The sequence below is a fragment of the Mytilus trossulus genome, chromosome 1 (genome assembly GCF_036588685.1).
Source record: "Mytilus trossulus isolate FHL-02 chromosome 1, PNRI_Mtr1.1.1.hap1, whole genome shotgun sequence".
Taxonomy (NCBI): domain Eukaryota; kingdom Metazoa; phylum Mollusca; class Bivalvia; order Mytilida; family Mytilidae; genus Mytilus; species Mytilus trossulus.
The window spans coordinates 49,160,884-49,185,044 of record NC_086373.1 but is presented as its reverse complement, the minus strand read 5'-3'; the positions used below and the strand labels follow the sequence as shown (position 1 = coordinate 49,185,044).

Sequence of the window (24,161 nt, the reverse complement as noted above, 5' to 3'; positions counted from 1 at the left end):
ATCTATGTAATTTGTAGCTTATGAGAAATAAAATTCATTCACTCATAATTCATTCATTCATTTTTTGAATACATGTATATAAATATATATAGGAACCTAATTCAAGTGAATTTTATGAAAATAGTACTTGTGAGAGGCAATGTTGTCAAACCCTACCAAAAAATATTCTAAAATAACTCTCCTACTTCCATGAGCTACTAAGTATACGGTACATGTACAATTGTCTCATTTACTTTGTTACATATCTCACTTTCAAATTAATTCATTTATTAATTTATTTAAACTTAAAAAATAAATACATAAATAATGGCTATTAGAAGTAAAAGACAGAGGTAACAAGGTGGACACAGACCAGCATATATAAGGAGAGTATTGCATGGCAATACATAGTACCCTTCCAGTTAAAATGCATTGTTCTCTTCAACAAAATTTGAATTAAATTGGTGCGGAAATTGTAATGTTAAGAGTATAGATACCAAATATCAAATCAATGTACGGTAGTCAAACAAGCATGACTAAAATATATGCAGAAAATTGTCTAAGGGTCATATAAATTTGCAAGATATCATCAAATCAGAACAAAATTTAAACTTAATCTGTAACTTGAATTGGTAAAACTATAAACCAAATATTAAACCAAAATCTGCAAGTTAATGACAAAAAAAATACATTTAACATGACTTAAATAAACTTTAAAGCCTCGGTCACACCTTAACGGATAGCTCGAACAGATGCCTAACGGATAACGTTTTTTCAATCAATTTCAAAAACGGACTTCTACCGAATATAACGGATGATGAACGGATCTGAAACGGATAAATGTCAATTAAAAATTTCGCGTGAGAAATGCCAATTATTGGTATGTCAGATTTCTTGAGTGTCATGAATTCTTGATTATTCATAATCCATCTAAGTAAGGGCACATCTTCACTATCAAGCTGCTCTTATTTAGGCCAGAAACTACCCTTTTGGGGGAATTTTGAAGAACAAACCAAACAGTTACACAGAAAATTTTCGAATACATATACGATCTACATGTATTATTATTGTCGCCTTGAATTTTTCCGTATAACATCTTGTTGAGCAGTTTAATCCGCTACGCTTCCGTTAGGTGTCCGTTTTATGCGGTGCTAGTCCGTTGGTTGTACGTTCGACATCCTTTCTGTCCGGTACGTTTCTGTTTCTCGTACGTTGAATCGAATCCGGTGTGTGTCCTTTATGCGTCCGTTTTATTTGTTCAGTACGGACTGACCAAATAAAACTGACGCATAAAGGACACACACCGGATATGATGCAACGTACGAGAAACGGAAACGTACCGGACTCCCAACGGATAACAATTTTGTCAACGGACAACTTTTATTTTCATCCGTTAGGCATCCGTTCGTGCTATCCGGTAAAGTGTGACCGTGGCTTTAGGCGACGTTCACATCACGTAATGCAGTTCTAGCATCACGTACTGCAATATTCACATCATATACTAAAGTATTCATGTCCAAGGGTTTTTATTTTAACAGCACGTACGGAAAGTTTCGCATCATGTAATGAAACAACCACATCACGTAAAGAAGTTTTCACATAATGTAATTAAGTTTTCACATATAATGTAAGAGGTTTTCACATCTCGTAATAAGTTTTCACATCTCGTAATGAAGTTTTCACATAATGTTATGAAGTTTTCACATCTTGTAAAGTTTTCACATCATGTAAAGTTTTCACATTTTTACATCATGTAAAGTTTTCACATTTTCACATCATGTAAAGTTTTTACATCATGTAAAATTTCACATAATGTAAAGAAGAATTTTCATAATGTAAAAAAGAATTCACATAATGTAAAGAAGAATTCACATCTTGTAAAGAAGAATTCACATCATGTAACGAAAAATTCAAATCAGGTAAAGAAGAATTCACATCATGTAAAGAAGACAATATTGAAATGGGTTGAAATGTTTGTATTAATAATTATCAATTGAAGATTTATTGCTTTCGTGCAATATGCACAATACTGTGAAATTAAAGATATATTGCTATTGAGCAATAATGTGCAGTTGATAGATTTCTTGCTAATGCACAATACTGTCCTATAGCGCAATACTATGCAATTGAAGATTTCCTGCTATTGCACACTACTTAATATAATAATTTACACATTATATTTCCTGTCATATCAATCTCTGCTGCGTTAATATACTGTGGTGCCGCTTGTGTATACATAGAAGAACCAGTCAATATCTTACAGTATATGCCTAACAATACCTCTGGACGAATGACGTCACGCGGATTCCCTTCGATTTTCCGCTTACTGTATGTAACACATGTTTATTTATATTGCTGTCTACTGACTGATATATTCATCAGACATACAAATATTTACAGATATTAAAGGTCCTCTGTTTATTACACACACACCTTACTTTTTTTAACCATATCGGCACAACAATATTTACAAGAAATATAAGTAAATGGAAAAATGATAAAATTTTAGAGGGATCCATACACTTGACCTAAAGTAATTGTCTGAAACTAGAAAAAATATTGTTTTGGTTATAACTCCTGACCGTTTGGGGAAAAAAATACACACCCTCCTACCCCTATTTTTTTTAACTTCCCTTTCAGTTATTACCCCCAAAATTCAATCACAACCTTCCCTTTGGGTTGGGATACATTGAATTACAATTTTAGAGGGATTCATATACTTCACAAATTATTGTGGAAAATTGCTTGATGTTTGCCCCTTTTTGGCCCTTAATTTCTTAACCCTCAGAGCCATAACCCCTTAACTCAATCCCAGCTTTTCCTTTGTAATATAAAATCTTGTGGTACGATTTCAAAAAGATCCATTCACAATCACACATTGTCAAGTTATTGTCTGGAAACTAGAAAAAATGCTTATTTTGACCCCTTTCGGGCTCTTAATTCATAAACTTTTGGGACTATTTACCCCCAAAATCAATCACAAACTTCCCTTTGTGGTTTAGAACCTTGTGTTTCAATTTCAAAGAGATCCATTCATTTAAACTAATGATATTGTCCGCACGACGACGACGACGTGATACCAATATACGACCACAATTATTTGCGATCGAGATGCAAGTTACTTGAAAGGAGATTGGGAATTTGTCGAGTAGCGATAGAATTGACCGAGAAAGGGTCATCGTTTTATCGATCAGTACTCGATCATCTCGACCTTTTCTCGACTAATATCCGATCGGTTCCCGATCATCGCCATCTTGTTTAATCATTGATCCAGATTAACTCGATTAACTCCGATCGCTTCCTAATCAAAATAACTAATATTATATTGGATTCCAGACAAACTTTACCTATACCCGTTCTCTATTTGGTCAAATTCGACGATTTACACACGATATACATGCCTGCTACACGTTTCTATGAAAACGTTTCAGATCTAGAACATCATAACTTGCAAGAATAGATTGTCCTTGTTTTATATGCCCCCCTCCCCCCCAAATAAACGTCGTTGGGCATATTATTTAACCCCGTTCAGTCCGTCAGTCTGTCTGTCGACGGTCCGAGCAAGGATAAATTGTTAAAAATGGATGTAAGAGAAAAAAAAAAAAAAAAAAATGAATATTGAATGTTGAATATTAAAATCGAATGTTGAATGTTGAAATCGAATGTTGAATGTTGAAATCGAATGTTAAAAGTTGAAAATCGACTGTTGAAAACGAATGATGAATGTTGAAAACGAATGTTGAATGTTGAAAACGAATAATGAAAGTTAAACTCGAATGATGAAAACGAATGTTAAATGATGAAAACGAATGTTGAATGTTGAAAACCAATGTTGAATGTTGAAAACGAATGTTGAAAGTTGAAAATCGAATGTTGAAAATGAATTTTGAATGTTGAATGTTGAAAACGAATGTTGAAAGTGGAAAATCGAATAATGAATGTTGAAAACGAATGTTGAATGTTGAAAACGTATGTTGAAAGTTGAAAATCAAAAGTTAAAGACGTATGTTGAATGTTGGACACGAATGTTGAAGGTTGAAAACGAATGTTGAATGTTGAAAACGAATGTTGAAAGTTAAAATTAAATGTAGAAAACGAATGTTGAATGATGAAAACGAATGTTGCATATTGAAAACTAATGTTAAATGTTGAAAACGAATGTTGAAAGTTGGAAATCAAATGTTGAAAAACGAATGTTGAATGTTGAAAACGAATTTTGAATGTTGAAAACGAATGTTGAAAATCGAATGTTGAAAACGAATGTTGTATGTGAAAACGAATGTTGAATGTTGCAAACGAATGCTGAATGTTGAAATAGAATGTTAAATGTTGAAAATGGATACAAGAAAAAAAAAATTTGAATGTTGAATGTTGAAAATAGATACAAGAAAAAAAGAATAAAATTAAAAAGAAATTTGAATGTTGAATGTTGAATATTGAAATCGAATGTTGAATATTGAAATCGAATGTTGAATGATGAAATGGATGTTAGAAAAAAAAATAATAGAATGTTGGATGTTGAATGTTGAATGTTGAAATCCAAGAAAGATAAAATGAATGTTGGATGTTGAATATTGAAATCGAATGTTGAATGTTGAAATCGAATGTTGAATGTTGAAAATGGATACAAGAAAAAAAAAAGAAAATAAATTGGAATGTGGAATTTTGAATATTGAAATCGAATGTTGAATGTTGAAACGAATGTTGAATGTTGAAAATGGACACAAGAAAAAAATAATAAAAAAAACAATGAATGTCAGAACTCAATAAAACTGATATGAGGAATATGTCTTCACCATATGAAAATCAAGCACACTCCCTCCCATTAGAGATTTAGTATCATACCAACTTTAAATATATGAGAAGAGCATAACCCGAAGCATGCCAACAATTAGTTTAAGAATAAAATTTTAATTAATGTGCTTATTTCTGATGCATTGACTCTATAAGTGAAATATTATAAATAACAAAATATGCCATCCTAAATGACCTGACTTTAGTATTGCTACTATATTCCTTCTGAATAAATCTGTTTAAATGTTTGGTTAGATTTTAAGGTGAATGTCGACACTTTTTGTGCTTTATATAGAATATTACCAATAAACAACTGGATGTGAAAAACCTGTTGATTTACATTTATCCTCGTACCGATGGTCAAATTTATTAAATGTTTTGTGATATCGTAAACTCTAGTGTATTAATTATCAGTAATACAGAGATGTCTGTCATGAATATCAAATATATTGTTACATACAGCAGCAAATCGAAAAAAAATATCACAATGAAAATGGAGAATGTGTCAAAGAAACAACAACCCGAACAAAGAGCAGAAAAAAAGCCGAAGTCCAACAATGGGTCTTCAACACAGCGAAAAAATCCCCGCTCCATGTATTTATGTATTATCATTCATGTCTTGAATTATTCATGATTTATTGTGTTTTGTAATATTGAAAAAAGATTCATAACAGGCAATACAAATTTACCTATAGACTTCTTTTCATTTCACCCAATTGATAATTGGTTTAATTCAAGATTTATATTATTTAATTACCAAAACAGTGAAACTTTTATTGTAACACATCAGTGATCACACTGGTTCAACCTAGATTTTTGTTAGTATATAATTTTGCATTACATTTACTCACTAGATTACTTCACTCTTTTTATTGGATATAAACATTTCCCTTTTTTGTTAATTGTTTATTTATACTATTGCAAAGTGTTTTCTTTTCTTTACTTTTTGAAATTGATATCATGTTGAAATATAATGCAGCGAGGTTAAACATGTTTTGTGAGATTTCAAACCTCCCTCATTACCTCTAGCTAATTTAGAAATACCAATCACACAGCATTACGAACAGAAAAAAATATATAAAATTGTTCTTCAATTTTTGTATCAGACATTGTTTTGATGGATCTTTTCTTATTTTGTCAGATATTGTAACTCATAACAATGCATTAACAGGTCCGCAATAAGTGGTGTACAATTAGTCTCCATTGAAATTCCGATAATTTTAAGATAAACAAAATTATACGGAATCTCAATTGCGAACACAAATTTTATCTAGTAAAATTCAAGGGCAAATATGGTATCAAAGCAGACAAAAATCTTAAATAGTTTGAACAAATATTCGCATTCTGACTTTTCAATTGCTCATAAAATTTGGTGTGTATTTTTTTCTTTTTCTTAATAAGATCATGAGGTAACAAGGATCAGCTCTCAATAATAATGTACCTCAATGACCAGAAGCAGCCTGATGTGAAAGATCACTCCCTCAGGACAAGTTATCCTAAGATTATTTTCGCCAATACATTCTATTCCCTTACGTCACATTGCTCTTCACGTTTCGACGTATTAATATATCCCTGTTCTCAAAATGTAAAGATTAGAGCTTTCCCGCTTAATGTAAATTTAGAAAATTGCGTGGGAGGCAAACGCTATTTTCGTTTTTTTAAGTAAATCCACATTTGTTAACTCTTACAATTAATGCGTTGTATGTAGTAATATGTATACTCTCCGTGATCTTTAAAGAATGGCCCCCGTGTAGTGCTGAGGTAACAAAGATGATGGAGGATCATGTTATCAAGATAGAAGATTTAAAAAGTCCTTTGCTTCACGAATATGGAAAAGACGTAAGCTATTGTTAGGGCTTATAGTACATAGATGTTCATGATCTTAATTTTTTAGTGGAATGTGTTTGCTTAATCATATATTTTGCATAATTATTTCGTTTTATTTGATCTTTAGGCAAAACAGTAGATTCTTGCCAATGTTTTGTGCTTTCAAGCACGTCATTTGTTATTTTGAATATATGAGTTGTACTGTCCCTCTGATATCTTTCGTCCCTATTTTAAGTACGACGGGTAAATGCAGCGGAAAATTTACACTTCGAAAATATTCTGACAGAACAGATACCTGAAACGATTAATTCTAAAATACACCTATTAGTAACTGTCCTGGAATACAGTACAGAATCAGTCAATAATAATCAATGTCTGTACATCAACATCTTTGGTGTTTGCAACATCAAACATAGGGGATATAAGATTAGCAGTGGACAAACCTATTTTGCACTTTTATTCCGATGGTATTATATGATTATTTTTTTTAATCTGTAGGATTGCAGATTAAGTAATGTAACTAATAAGATAACGTCACCAACAAACAAACAACGGTTGATCAATATCGTTTAAGATGATAATTATTAATGCTGTGTAGCAAACCATTCTGAGCAAATTTATACTATATATATTTTCAGTCTACGAGATTTAGTCAAATATTAAACCACACTCGTTACTACTTTGTAATTATGTGCAGTATGTGTCAAATTGTTATAGGATTTGTCTGAACGATTTTTTTTAACCTTTTCTCCTTTATTGTCTACTAAAAAGTCTAAACATTTCTGTCTTACCGAATCATTTTTTGTCCAACATTTTGTCGATCAGACAGAGTTTGGGATACACTGATTAAGGGGCAACTTTTGATCTCAGCTGAAAAACTTCAATATTCCAAACAAGTGGTTTAAGCACAGCTCAACAACCTGTGTTTTACTGATTGAACTCCATGTTATTCATTGTTTTAAATTTGCAGAGCCTGTACGACATGCAAAAAGAGTGTCGAGGAAAAGTTTTTATCATCAACAATGTAAAATTTGGTGAAACATTGGGAAGTCGAGATGGTTCGGATAAGGATGCAAAAAACCTTACACAATTGTTTATGGAACTCCATTTTAGTGTGCAACAACAGGACAATTTAACTGCAAATGTAAGATTATAATAAATAAACTATTTGTCAATGAGATGGCAACCCCCAAAAATTAAGCAAAAAATTATTTAGAGGTCACCATGATGGTGTGAACGTGGAAAAGTTCGGTTTTTTTTTGGTTTGTTGGTATTTGGCTTTAATTGCTGGAATGAAAAACCAATTCTTTGTAAATAAGAGATCTGTATTAATTGCTGGTCAATGTTCAAGAGTATACATGATAAACAAAAAATAATAAGTTCATACATATATAATTGAAATAAACAACAGTCAATTAAATTGAATGCAGAATAATATAACAATGGAAAATATGTATTCGCATTATACAATGATAAAGATAAAATGGGGGAGCTAACTAGCTCAATTAAGTTAATGTGCTGATGCCAAATAATGTCAATATGAGACAAGGGCCTTTTTTAAAATTTAAATAAAGTGTTGCTAGAGTAACCAATTTATTCACTTTAAAACAAGGTTAAATTGATGATGCGTAAACAGAACAATATTACGGTTAAACACAAGAATATAAAAACATTATTATTATAAACAACAGTGGAATCCGGACCATAAAATGCATATGTAAACAAGGAGAGAAATGCGCTTTATTTTAAATTCTAGTTCTGACTTTAAAACCAACATTTATACATGATTCAAATGCATACTTAAACTGTCTAAATTATTAAAACAATATACATAACTCTGGTTGTTACCTTTTAACTTTCATAGTTAATAAAATACACATTCTCAGTAATTTAGCATTTGACGCTGTTTATTTTATTCTTATAAATGGGAAATAACTCTTTTAGATATAGCTTAATACCGCTATGTTAATTGACATATATAATGGAATGAAACATGCTATAACTACTTGAGCTTTATGATCATATTCAATATAACTACTAAATAACTCAATAAAAATACCAACGTTAAATAATATTTACACGATAAAGCAATTTACTAATATAAGTAAGACTTGTCTTTCAAATATTTAAACATTACGAACTATCCAAATATGTACAAAGTCGCTTTATTTAAACATTACAATTAAATAGTTATTAAAAAGAATGATAAAAATGCTGAATTCAATAATAGAAAACTTTAAGACTTTGTCTCTAAAAATAACTATTTACATTAGAAAATTCTGTAAATGTAAAAATACTTTTAACCTCAATTAAGCTGTTACGAATGCAACTATACCCTTTTTAGTTTCTAATATCTCAACATGTAGAAAATATTCATTTAAATATCAATTCATAAACATGAAAATATTTATTAAAAAATATCAACTTATAAAACATAAAGTGCACTCACCTGGAATGAAAAAACAATTCTTTGTAAAATATTGTTTTGGTACTCTGTCATCGTTTGTTTTGTACAGTTCTCCTTCTATGACACAATCCTATTTTTGCAGGTATAAATACTGAATCTGTTTTAACAGAACAAATACATGGCACATGTATAATACAAAAGTAACAATTTTATGTCCTGATGGATAGTCAAAAGCAAATGTTTTGGTTTTGTACACAAGTAAACTTGTGTCAGTTATTTCCTTGACTGCTGGCTGTATGATATTTGTATGGAATCGGAAATTGCAATTTGAATGTACAGTTTCTTTGTCATTGAATAGTAGTGCAAAGGAACAACTTGGTGAAACAGATGAAAGTCAAGGAAACGTTTTGTTGTCAGATGTGATAACTAAAGTATTTGTGGAAGATCTAATAATTGAGTTGCATGATTGCTGGTTGTATTTATAGGTACTGGATACGAATTTATTTTGTATAAAGTGAGTGGATTCACAAATGTTGTAATTGGAAATTTGATGCTAATGAATACATTTTTGTGATGTCTAGTATATAGAATGTTAGCTTGTGAATAATGATATGATGTGTTCACATTATTTAAGTAAAAATCTTTGAATTTGTCATTACGTATAGATTGAATATGCTGAATTGTATGTTTGAGAATTTTTTTTGTGGTGAAATTAAAAATGGTGAAAATTTAACTAACTCATGTACAGCTATTTTGAGTTCTTCTAGATACTAATTAATTTCAGCTGTTTCATTCATTTGTTTGAGTACAATTTTTGTAATTTGATGCTGATTTTCTCAAATTGTGATATGAATTTTGCAGTTTCTTTAATGATATTTTGAATACCTTCATTATTGATTTTTATACCCAATATGATATTGTCAAATCTCTTATTGGTTTTTGACATATACGATGATAACAATTTATCGTGATGTGTAATGTCTTTAGCAAATTCATTGTTTCTTCTAATCAAAATGTTCACATGTTTTGCCAATCTATTTACATCCTTAGTAGTTGCTGTGCCAAATAGAGATTTGGAAATTAAGCCAATAAAGTCAAATATTCCACGCTTTAGTCTAGTTTCTAAATTTGATTTGTCTTCAATATCAATATGTGGAATAACTTGGAATGACACTTGTGTTCTGATAGCAGATATTTTTTGTGATAAGATATAACAATGCTGATGTGTAATATCACATTGTTTGAACTTTCCATCACTTTGTTTGCTAGGAAGAGGAATCTTGAAAGTGTGAAGCCAATTTTCACGACCCGAAAGTAAATTTGGTTGTCTCTCAAACACTACTCCATAATTGATACGCTGTATCTGGTGCACCTTGTCAGCTGACACACATATCATTATCCACAACCATATAAAAATCCTGGCAAGACCTATAACTCCTATAGAAAACAGAGAAAAGGAAATTGATAGAATGTGAAATGTTTATTGGGTAAGTGGTTGCATGCCTCTTTTAGCACTAAGTAACATGAGCATAAGCTCATAATTTTTAACAAACATTACACAGAAAGCAAAGACAGAATTTTATAGTAAGAGTGTTCAGTTATGCAAACAACCTCATATAATGTTTCACAGATGGCTAGCTGACCAATGTATGACGTTTTAGATATGTATATGTAAAATTTTAAAATTCACTACCGTAAAAGATATATCTATATGTAATAATCTATCTCATAAAAGTCAATTGTAAGAAAATCTTTCTAGATATCTTTACAAAACATGGATTCCTTTGTGGGCGTTTGCGTCTTCTCCCCTGTTGTGCTTTGGTAGCATGGACATTATTGATAATGTCATCACTTAAATCGTTGGAGAGTTGCCATGTAAGTTTTCTGTAACCTTTCCATTTAATTAAATATTGTTTTTGACCATAAACTGTCCTTGACCTAATAATTCTTTCTTTTGGGTACTCCTGGTCATCATTTTGATCCTTTGGATTTACATAATTGTCATTGTCATCATCAATAGGTGCTTGTTGTGCCTCCTGTTAAGGTTGTACTTGAGGCTGAACTGGCATTGGCAAATCTGGTCGAGGCACATCCCTGGGAGGTCCATTTAAATATTGTCTGTGATCATGTGGGTGGTATAGTTTTAACCTGTTTTCATTGATCATACTTTTTAGTAATTTATGGTCGCTACATCTGCGCAATTTGTACGTGTAAATAGAACCTTTGTCAACAATGTAGAATGGTCCATCTTGTTTCTTGTAAAGTTTGGAAGAATATCCAACTGGTACTTTTGGAGTAAATACTAAAACTTGGTCGTTTACTTCAAACTTTGGCAATTCTGTTCGTTTGTCATAATTAGTTTTCTGCTTTTGTTGAGCATGGTTTAAGTTTTCTGTAGCTATTGCCTTAGCTATTTTCAAGTTGTCCAGAATGTTATCGATAAGTGTTTTCAGGTTTGTGGTTAGATCTTCCCTTGGAATTAGATTAACAACAAAGGAAGGTTCATGTTTTGCCAAAACAAGATAGAATGGAGAGTACTCTGAAGAAGCAGATGAAGTCATACGAAAAGCCATTAGAATACAAGGCAATATTTCTGGCCAGTTTGATTGTTGTTCATTAATGACAGTTCTAATGCATTGTATGATGGTTTTGGTGGTACGCTCAGCAATTGCATTTGTTTGCGGATGGTAAGAGCTTGTGAAGGAATGTTTGACATTGAAAATGTGGTTGACTGCTGCAACAAGCTTGCTCTTGAATCCTTGACCACGATCTGTACAGATTGATACTGGGCTGCCATATCTTGTAAATATCTCTATGTGCAATACAGAGACAATTTCTGCTGCATTTTCTGACTTAACAGAAAAACATTCTACCCATTTACTGAAAGAATCTACTATGATTAAAATGAAGCGATGTCCTTCGCTTGTCTCTCTCTTAAAAGGACCATCAACATCTATGTGCCATCGAGCAAATGTGTCTGTAATTGGCATTGGTGTCATTGGAACTCTTTTGGAATGTGGTGGATATTTTGCTTCTTGACATAGTTCGCAACCTCTAATGTATTCTGTAACTACTTGGTACATGCGTGGAAAATAGTACTTTTCTTGAATAGATTGGTACAGCCCGTAACAGAGTAGTGATCGAATTCGCGTTTCTTTACCGTCAGAATAAGTTACGTTATCGACAAACTTATTTCAGAAGTGACATAATTTAATTTTCTTCATTGACAAAATATTTCATGTCTAACGTGTAAGTTTTCATTGTTTAAGTCGAAGTTTTTTTAACACAGTGAAACATTTTTTATAATCAACCTCTGTCATTGGCATTTTCATTTTTTAAAACGGTAAAGGATCAAATACGGGATCTCCGAAATTTCTATCATTTGTTACGAGGAAATCATTATTCAATCGAACATATGTCTTTGTTCATGACACATATTATGAAATACAAAGGAGTTGAAATGATCAAATACTTTCGAACTGACGGAAACAAAAATACATAATCTAGAATGTGTGTTCTGTCATAAACAATGGCTTCGTCGTGCGAATCGACGAGATCATGCATGTTACATGTAACTGATCTTAGCTGTAGAAACAGTTGGTGCGACCTCGATAAAAGCTTTATCAATTTAATATAAGCGATAAATATTCATGACTACAATGATAACAAGCGTTAGCCTTTCAAAAAGGGCTATAGTCGACTCTTAGCTGATGAAAATGGAAAGTGCTCTCGCTTTGTAGATTAATTCATTTACTAGAATAGCCACGTGCATCAATCAACAAATTTTACCACACACGTGAGGTCACACGTAATGAAGTAGACTAAGTATATATCGTTTAACGTTGTTGTTTACTCCAGAAGATTCGACTATTTATAGATAAAAGTTACCTGTGTAAAATCTAATTGCTAAAATAGAGAGGACAAATCCGATACTCTACGGGATTGAAGGACATTTACTATGTTTGGATTGTTCTAACCAATCAATAAACTTTGATTATTCACGTCTCGTTATATCTTCCAATCAGGTAGCAAGAAAAATTCACGCACTTACTGTGCATCGTTCAATTCTTAATATCCTAGGAGTCGATAATGAATTTATTGGAGTCACATCCACTGTTTCTACTGTAAACATGAACTCGTCGGTTAGTGCAATGAAGACACTTTTAAAGATTGAGATTGTTGGTTTATTCTTTACACCTTCGAGGTATTAAAATTATTTCAGTGTTTATCTAAAGTTAAATTTATTTTCAAATCTCTTCTGTTCAAAATTGTCGAAACTTCCGTTTAAGATTTCTGTGGTAAACTATATATTCTATAATTAGGACCATTTTATAATAAATACCCTTTTGTACAAGAATACTTTCTTTATAGAAGTATAGATCTGCTGGTTATAGATTTTTTTTTTTTAACTTTCGTTATTGTGACGACGCGCTATGAAATTCAGATTAATTTATAAATGAAGTTTTATATAAATTTTTGGTCATAAACATAAATCTTTTAAACAGTTCGACGAGTGCGTCAATGTTACAGTAGTCTGTTTACTGTAAGTTACTAAGCTTGGCCCGATTCATCTTTCATTTATGGAAACTAATTCACCACTTTCTGAGACATTCATTTTTATTTCACCATCATACATGGAGCTACATTTGTAACTAAAGGAAAACTCTGAAATTAAAGAAATTTGACATGATATACTGAAACTTTCTTATAATCAATTAAACGACTGCTTTTCTTAGATATGTGATTTTTCATGGTCAAACTTTTTCATTGTTAACGGACATTTTGACATTTTTTATTGTAAAACAATGGTGTTTTTTTTTTTAAAGAAATCAACATTCAAAATTGAGAACTTCATGAACATGTACAGAAAGCTGAATTATTGCACATCTACATGTATGTACTACTTAAAATTGTACTTCGATCTGTTGCGTCCTTAAAATGTTCTGACCGTCCTTAGATTTAATGTACGGAAATGTTTCGGGAAATTAAATTCAAATCCGAATTGAATGTTTATGACACACAAAAAGAGAAACCAGAATCTCTTGATGACCAAATGTATGTACACATTGGGGAGACCTCTAGATTTTTAAATTCCCCCCGTTTTTCTCATGGATGGAGTGTGGTCTCTCTGTAAATTTCCCCATATCTTTTCATTTTCCTATTTACCGAAGGTTCCATGTGAAAATTTCCATTGGATCATATCTGTTAAACTAAATGTACAAAACAGGCTCAAGAAAAGCCAAATTTTCTTTTTCAAACTCGAACTAGAAATCAATTTTTTTCTAATAGAGCACCTTACATTATCGTCAATGAGTTCAGGCATGTGAAAAATTATATAATCATACACAAGAAAGAAACCCTGAACAGGCTTTCAGCAATAATTTTTACCTATTTAATATTAAGTAAATATTAACATGTACATGTATTTGATAAAGTACAGATATAACAAAGAAACTGCCCGGTATCCGACGTAAGAGTACACTTTTTACTGCATGCGTAGTCGGTTGCGTTCACTACGAGGACACTTGTACCCAACTACGCGTGAAGTATGAGTACAGAATCGTCCCATACAGGACATTTTCTATGTTATCCTAGTATATTATCCGACAGTTAAGAATAGATCTGGTCAAATTTTGAAGTTGAACATGTGGGAATTTTTGATTTTTGCCACGGACCATTTAATATTCATGGGGGAAGGGGCCTGGTAGTTTTAGAAAACAATATTCTGACCCTGATTTTGACTTATCAAGACGTCCTTCCATAAATCTTTTTTTTCTGTTCTGATTTTGAAGAAATGACTACTTTTCGCCCAATCGAAATGGTGCATGGACATATTTTGTTTCATATTATTAATTTTTTTTTCAATATTGTCGGTATTAAACTTGATTATCGACACATGAAAGTTTGTCAGCATTGTCAATCTTTTTAACGTTAAAGTACCAATAGTTCGGTCACTACTCAATTAAGTTTGTCGATAACGTAGCTAATTTTGACGGTAAAGGAACATCAATTCGATCACTTCTCTGTTACGGGCTGTATGTACGATCAAAACCAAAGTGTCCGTGATCATGGTATGCTTTCATTAGGTCATTTTTAAGTGTACGTGGCAATACAAGTTGTTTAATGAACCTTTTGATTTTTCGTAAACCTTTTTGTCTTGGTTGGTACTGATGATACAGGAGATCATCTTGCATGATATACTGGCTTGCCTCAAAAACAACCTTTTGTGCTTTTTTCTTGTCATTTGGAAGTGTGTTGTTTTTAACATATTCATATATGTGACACAAATCTGGACATTGGCACTCACACCACATCTTCCTGTATCTATTCACTCTGAAAGTTTGCCAATTTCAATTGGTATGATATCAGTTGTTGTTAATTCTGCAACTAAAGTTGATGTGCTTTTAGGCTGATTAGAATAGACAAACGTTACTTTCAGAAAAGGATTTTCAGATTGGTCAATAGCGTGAATTGAAGGTATGACACCTTCAGGTTCAGGAATATCAGATTCTTTTGTGACTGGATATTCACGTCTAGAAAGACAATCAGCAACGACATTGGTTTTACCTTGTCTGTATAAAATTTCCATGTCATAACCTTGTTACAAAACTGACCATCTGGCTAAGCGACCAGTAGATTGTTTGATGTTGTTCAGAAATTTGAGAGCATTGTGATTTGTATAGGCTTTGAAATGTTTGTATGCTAGGTAAACATGATAAGTTTTGACACCTTCCAATATAGCTAGACATTCATGCTCACTAGCTGACCATTTCCTTTCTGCTTCCGTTAAACTTCGACCACCTTAAGCTATAACTTTTTCTTGACCTGCAGAATCTAATTGAGCAAGAAAATAACCAATAGCTGTGCCGCTGGCATCAGTGGTATGAATTAAGTCTTTCGAAATGTAAGGATACGCAAGAATAGGAGATGAGATCAGAGTTTTCTTGAGTTTATCAAAAGCAACTTGACAATCCTCTGTCCATTTAAAAGGTACATTGTCCTTAGTCAGATTATGCAAAGGACCTGCAATGTGACTATAACCTTGAACAAATTTTCTGTAATAGTTACATAGAACTAAGAAACTTCTGACTTGTTTTTCAGTTTTAGGAACTGGGAAATTTTCTACAGTTTCAATTTTAGATTTGTCAACTTCAACACCTTTCGTTGTAACTTTATGGCCTAGATTAATCCTTTCTGTGCGTGCAAACTGACATTTGCTAGGATTAAGAGTGGGGTTTGCAGCTTTCAATCTGTAAAAAACCAGCTGAAGATGTTTTAAATTATCCTTAAATGTTCTGCTAAAGACAAGTATGTCATCTACATAGGCTAGAGCAATTTGGAAATTGAGACGATGAAGAACCTGAGTCAAAAGATGTTGAAAAGAAGATGGTGCTGCTGATAAACCAAAAGGAAGCATTTTCCACTGATAAACACCACTGGGAGTGACAAAAGCAGATTTATGAGCTGTAGCTGGGTCTAACTGACATTGCCAGTATCCGGTCAAAAGATCAAAAGTTGTGAAAAATTGCGCTTGTGAGCGTCCGAAGGAGTCAAGAACATACTCCATGCGAGGCAAAGGAAAAAACTTGGGACATGTCTGCTTTTTAAGCGAGCGAAAATCACAACAGAACCTTAGTTCCCCAGATTTATTTTTGCACATGACAACAGGTGCAGCCCATTCACTGGTGGACTCTTCTATGATACCGTGTTCAAGCATTTTGTCAATTTGTTTGTTCATTTCTTCTATAAAAGGTGGAGATTGTCTTTAAAATCTTTTTCGTATTGGTGGCGCATCACCTGTGTCAATTGTATGTTTGTATAGATTTGTATTACCTAGTTCACTAAGATCTTTGGCAAACACTTGTCTATTTTTAGATATAAATGCTTGGAGAATAGTTTCTTTTATCATCAGACAGATCTGAATCACTAAAATCAAAGATGTCACCCTGGCCATCAGATTTAGAATTCTGAGTTTTCTTATCAACTTGAGTGTCTTTTAAAGAAGTGATATATTGAGAGTCAACTGCAAAAACTGGTGCAACAACAAAATTAGCTGACAAATGAATAGTTTTTTTCTGTAGTGTTCATTAATCTCATGTAATAATTGCCAGTGTCATCAAGTTGAACAATGCACTTTGCCCCAGCTAATGATTGACTTGGTAAAGTGTGCAAAGGTTCCAAAAGAGCTGTTTGGTTTCGTAAATTGGATACTTTGACTGAAATGTCAACTTGACGTAATGCTTTGATGTTAATGTGTCTTTTTGTGCGAGCTAAACCATTGTTTAACTCAACAGAATGTACAAGTTTTTCATCAGTGTGGTTCTGGGATAAACAGAGTGTTAGTGGGACAATCAATGATTGCTCCATTTTAAGTAAGAAAGTCAAACTCAAGTATCATACTCTGTTGCATTTTGGAGAAGACATGAAAACAATCGACAAAAGAAATATTTGTATAGTAAAAGGCAAAAGGAGAAGTCCTAAAATGGGATGGTGTTCACCCCAAAACCTACAGCATCTTGTATTCTTGTTCGCTGAATTTGTTTAAGATCAATGTTTAGAGATTTAAGTAAATTTACTGAGCAACAGCTAATAGCTGCTCCTGTGTCAACCAAAGTTTTTACATTGTTACCTTTAACTGTAACATGAACTGTGTTGCCATTTATTTTTGACAATTGTGCAATTTCTGGTAATTTAAAATTTTCAGTTTTATGTGTTTGTTTTCTGTTTTGGTGTTGTCTCTCTTGCCTTTGTTTTGTTTGTCAATAACCTATCCTGTAATTAGATTGTTGTCTTGGTTGCCAGTTTTGTGAATTAGATTGTTGTCTTGGTTGCCAGTTTAGTGAATTAGATTGTTGTCTTGGTTGCCAGTTTAGTGAATTAGATTGTTGTCTTGGTTGCCAGTTTTGTGAATTTGCCTTTCGTTCATCTAATTCTTTCTTATCACATACCTCTTTAAAATGACAAAATTTGTGACAATAAAAACATTCAACATTGTATGCTGCAGGGATGGGGTAATTGAAAATGTAATGGTAATTAAGTGTAATGCATTACAATTTTCTATGTAATTGAATGTAATGTGTAATTGGGCATTTTTTGAATTACATGTAATGGTAATTTAATTAATTACATTGAAACAGGCATGTAATGCTCAATTACTTTTAAATTACATTTCAATTACATGTACTTCTATTGTGTTAAAGATAAGGATTTGTGTTTAATAATATAAACGGTTAAATTATATTTATTTTTCAAATATTGATATCACATACATTTTTTTTAATGTATGAAGTCTGTAATTTATTCTGAAGTTTTTATATTATTTATTTGACCTACATATTATTTTTAATAGTCTTATAATTTAAAAAAAATGTGAGGAACATATGTTAGGGTTGTTCAGTTTTTAAGAAAGATACCTTTTAACTATAAAATAGATTGAGAAGTAATTAATCACCTTTAAACACAAACAAAAAAATGTGTCACTGTGAAAAATCTTTCTTAGACAGTTCATTTAGAATTTAAAATCACTGCACACAATCATTTTGTCAAATTAGTATACACAAAAGGATTATAGAAATAAAAATCAACAGCTGTAAAAACAAACAGCAATTAATCAGATTAAAATGTCCAGGGGCAATGCCACTATTACATGTATTTTATCTAATTAGCAAAATATTGCTAATATTTAGACATAATATACATTGTTTGTACTAAAAAAAAATTTCAATATTGTAACTAGCACACTTATTATATTTTTAAAGTAAAAAAAAATATTTTTAATTTTTTTATTTATAATCATGATAATTATGTTTACTTTAAAGGACTTCATTTCTGAGATTTCAAAATACCCCTTCATGTATTGGAAAGTTAAAAGGAACCAATTCCCTCTCCTATCAATTTGATGATCTTCTCATCATGGAACTTCTATGTTCTGATCAAGCAATATCTGCCTTATAAGCTCCTGTCGCAAGACTATTTAGAATTGCTGTCAGTGTTAAACGTTCAGACCAGAGAGATTCAGAATAAATGACATAACATTAAAATAACTAATGATTATTAAATGCAAGGCTTAAACTATACTTACATGAATATTTTACACATGCATTATATATACATGTATAATATTGTTAAAAAATATTGTGATGAAATGTAATGTGTAATTTAATTAATTACTTTTGTAAAGTAATTGTAATTTAATTAATTACATTTCCAAAACTGTGTAATGTGTAATTAGTGTAATTGATCATTTTTGCAATGTAATGTGTAATTTAATTAATTACATTCCAATGTAATTGACCCCAAGTCTGGTATGCTGGGCATTTTCTCCTATCAAATACAAGTGACTTACCACAAAATGTGCATTTGGTCAGTGACTGCTGCCTTGATCATCTATAATTTGGACTGTAATTTTGCTTGTTTTGATCCTGATGAGGTACACCCACTGCCATCACTTGTTCTTGAAAAACTGATCTAATACCCTCTACTAAAGAAGAACATAAATCATTAATTGAATGTACATTGTTTACACTTTCTACATTTAATTTCTGAACATTTTGTGTAGTTATGTTCGTATTGTTTGTGTTAAAATCACTAGCTTTACATTCTGCTACACAAGTTGCAAGGTAGATTGCGTCTCTTAATTCATTAATTGATTTGGGATCTTTCCCTACTACAAACGGTTTGATATATGGGTTAAGCCCATTTTTGCATAACCCAACAATTGTCTGTTCACTAATGTTTTGTGCACCACTTGCTAGGTTTTGCACTCTAGTTAGGTACTGTATACCGGTCTCATGTGGATGTTGTTTAAGGCGGTACAACTCATTGTTTGTGTTATGATGTTTAAATTTGTCTAGAAAAGCAGCTTTCAAATTTGTCAGATCATCACTAGTTGCTGTAGGTAATAAATAATACCATGTTGAGGCTTGTCCCTCAACGTGAAATGAAAATGCAGCTATAGCTGCCTCATTCTGATAATTTTGGAGCTTGATGTAATTTACAAACATGGTTCACTAAATGGCAGGACCCTGGCATGTTTCATCATGAAAATTAGCTAAATTTATACTCGACATTACTCTTTTTGTATTAGTTGTCAAACCTATTGGAATAATTGACACTATTTGTTGTTCAGCTTCTGGTTCTATTTCTGCTTCTGCTTGTACGGTGTTTTGCAAATCTATTTGGTTATTTGCTGCTGGTTCCTGTTCAGTTATGCTGTCAATATCTGCAATCTCTGTTTGATCCCTGTCTTGTAGATGTTCTGTTATGTTTAGCAGAATCTCCTCTAGATTTGCAGAGTATATGTCCTCGGCGGCTTGTGCTATGGCCCTTGTATTGTAAATGGACTGTGTTGCCCCTGTCGTTGACTTGGCACCAGCTGTGTTTCTGTATGGCATGTAGATAGTAGAGCTAGGTAACAGGAAAGAGTAGGTCCTCTACCAATTTGTGAACGTGGAATAGTTCGTTTTTGTTGGTATGTTGGTATTTGGCTAAAATTGCTGGAATGAAAAACCAATTCTTTGTAAAATAAAAGATCTTTATTAATTGCTGGTCAATGTTCAAGAGTATACATGAAAAACAAAAAATAATAAGTTCATACATATATAACTGAAATAAACAATAGTCATTTAAATTGAATGCAGAATAATATAATGATTGAAAATATTTATTCGCATTATAAAATAATAAAGATAAAATGGGGGAGTATATGTCCTCGGCGGCTTGTGCTATGGCCCTTGTATTGTAAATGGACGGTGTTGCCCCTGTCGTTGACTTGGCACCAGCTGTGTTTCTGTATGGCATGTAGATAGTAGAGCTAGGTAACAGGAAAGAGTCAGTCCTCTACCAATTTGTGAACGTGGAATATTTCGTTTTTGTTGGTTTGTTGGTATTTGGCTAAAATTGCTGGAATGAAAAACCAATTCTTTGTAAAATAAAAGATCTTTGTTTATTGCTGGTCAATGTTCAAGAGTATACATGATAAACAAAAAATAATAAGTTCATACATATATAATTGAAATAAACAATAGTCATTTAAATTGAATGCAGAATAATATAATGATTGAAAATATTTATTCGCATTATAAAATAATAAAGATAAAATGGGGGAGCTAACTAGCTCAATTAAATTAATGTGCTGATGCCAAATAATGTCAATATGAGACAAGGGCCTCTTTTTGAATTTAAATAAAGTGTTGCTATGGTAACCAATTTATTCACTTTAAAACAAGGTTAAATTTATGATGCGTAAACAGAACATTATAACGTTAAACACAAGAATATAAAACCATTTTTATTTTAAAGAACAATGGATTCTGGACCATAAAATGCATATGGAAACAAGGAGAGAAATGCGCTTTATTTTCATTTCTAGTTCTGACTTTAAAAGAAACATTTATATATGATTCAAATGCATACTAAAACTGTTTAAATTATTAAAACAATATACATAACTCTGGTTGTTACCTTTTATCCTTCATAGTTAATAAAATACACATTATCTATGTGAGTTCGTTGTCTAGTGGTTAAGACCGATGGCTACAGTGCAGAAGGTCTCGATTTCGATTCTCGATCGGGGTGCTAAAAATATCAGTACATCAGAAGGGTAATTTTCACCCTCTCACATACATGTCTGGTACCCAGACCGGAGTTCAAACTAGAATTGATACTTTGAGGGCCTCGGTTGGTCAAAGTTGTCCCTTACTTTGACTTGGAGATCAATCTTCTGATATCTCTCTGGTTTGTCTGTTTCCACCGAGTGGCCCGGTGGTTCTATCCGAGTACTGTGGCTTCCTCCACCATAATAATAGACTTACCGGTTTCCTACACGCTCCCTTGGGCGGTGTTGGGTGGGGATTGTTCTGGTGGTGGGATAATATTGTAAGGACACATCTCCATACATCCTTAGGGAGTGTACATGGATCCGCTGTACCCTTGTAGTCAATCAAGGGGTGCATCTAAATTGGCGGAATCTCGAGTACATACATACATACATACATTCTCAGTAATTTTGCATTTGACGCTGTTTATTTTATTCTTAAAAATGGGAGGTAACTCTTATAGATATAGCTTTCTACTGCTATGTTAATTGACATATACAATGGAATGAAACGTGCTATAACTACTTGAGCTTTATGATCATATTCAATATAACTACTCAATATCTCAAAAGAAATACCAACGTTAAATAATATTTACACGATAAAGCAATTAACTAATATAATAAGTCTTGTCTTTCAAATATTTGAACATTACGAACTATCCAAATATGTACAAAGTCGCTTTATTTAAACATTACAATTAAATAGTTATTAAAAAGAATGATAAAAATGCTGAATTCAATAATAGAAAACTGTAAGACTTTGTCTCTAAAAATAACTATTTACATTAGAAAATTCTGTAAATGTAAAAAGATTCTTTTAACTTCAATTAAGCTGTTACGAATGCAACTATACCCTTTTTAGTTTCTAATATCTCAACATGTAGAAAATATTCATTTAAAATATCAATGCATAAACATGAAAATATTTATTTAAAAATATCAACTAATAAAACATAAAGTGCACTCACCTGGAATGAAAAACCAACTCTTTGTAAAATAAAAGATCTTTATTAATTGCTGGTCAATGTTCAATTGACCACAATTTCATAAAATACAAGTTTTGTTTGATTCCCAGGTGAGGCCCAATTAAGCTAAAACAATTATGTACACAAAGGAAAATATCTCATAAACCCTGTCACTGGCCCCATGTCACCTAAGAGCTCAAATCTACGATAGTGTAGTCTTAATCCGGACATGCTAATCCAACATATTGTTAAAGGTTACATAATATTTGCTATCGTTAATAGATAATATATTAGACTCTAATTTATAGCTTTTGTAAATCTTTTGAAGAAAAATGTCAAATAATAGCTATTTCAATTCTATATCAAATTGTAGTATTTTATATAATCTCTTTTAACATTAACTTATAATTTTTGGTGACATGACGACAACAGTGAATTTTTTTTATTTATAAAATAAATCAAACTCCATTTCTATTAAAACTATAGTAAAAATATGTAAAAGAGCTTTTTATAGTCTCGAGCTCGAGTTTGAACTGGTAGGAAATACATATTGCATTGTCTTTCAAAGATTTTCTATATCATCAAATTGCATTATGCGCAAAAACAAACATATATGTCATTAGGACAACACACGGCATGGTTTTTATCATTGGACAGGCACATGTTTATGCGACAAAACTTTTTAGACCTCAACTCACTAACGTTATATTTCGAGCAAAGGAATAACCAGAGTTAACTTTCTAAAGTTTGACAATTAATTAAAAAAATGATCTGTTAATTTGAGACATTGATTTGTTTCTTTTAAAAACATTAAATATTGCTGTTTATAAAATGACATTGCATATATTGAATGAATTCTTGTGAGAACGTAGTAACATAATTGAGCGCCTGCTAAACTAAATTTAGGATGCAGGTTTTATTACAGCATTCGTTACATTTCTGATTTCCCGTTAACCTTTGATAAAAATATGTTCTGGTCTGTCCATTTAAAACGATCATGAGTATTGTTACGTTGCTTTTACGTAATTTAATCTCTGATGGAAAGTTGTCTTATTTTCAATCATGCCCCATCTCTTTGTGTTTATGTTATATCTAAAAGCTTTATATTGTATATTGGATTTCAGCTTGCATGAAAAAGGACATTTATTCAATAAATAAACAAAAATGTACTAAAATGTACAAGTGCATTATCTGTTTGTTCTCAGTTCTAACCTCAAATTTCCAATACCAGTTCGCCATTTCCAAGCAGATTGATTTATGTTGCCTAGCAATTAAAGCAGATATAATCAAACTCTTAACTGCCTTATTGCACAATAATTATAATTACTATTATGATTATGATACACCCAGTTCCATCACATATGATATACGACAGGTGTGTGAGTATTTCTAAAACAGTATAAATGTAACTGAAAGATTTGATAAAATGTGTCCTCTTTTAAATTAAAAAAAAAGTGACAACGCACACAATTGCAGGCAATGACAATCGAGTGTATTTTTTCAAATCATTCTAGTTTCTTGAAAGTAAAATAACAATAGTGTTGCAATTATGTTTCTATAAAGTTAATATAACAATAAATTAGAGATGATT

The 24,161-nt window shown here is 31.8% G+C and overlaps 1 protein-coding gene across 2 annotated transcripts in view; it reads left to right on the top strand.

Annotated features, from left to right (window-relative positions):
- The first annotated feature begins 7,576 nt into the window (after positions 1–7,576).
- Positions 7,577–24,161, top strand: part of LOC134708410 (caspase-3-like) — a 32,579-nt gene continuing 15,994 nt past the window's right edge. For both annotated transcript variants that reach the window (XM_063568924.1, XM_063568916.1), the window contains exon 1: positions 7,577–7,744. Coding sequence is in view for 1 of the 2 variants with exons in the window: in XM_063568916.1 (XP_063424986.1) it covers positions 7,583–7,744 (162 nt within the window). In the remaining variant the exon portion in view is untranslated. The remainder of the gene's footprint in view (positions 7,745–24,161) is intronic.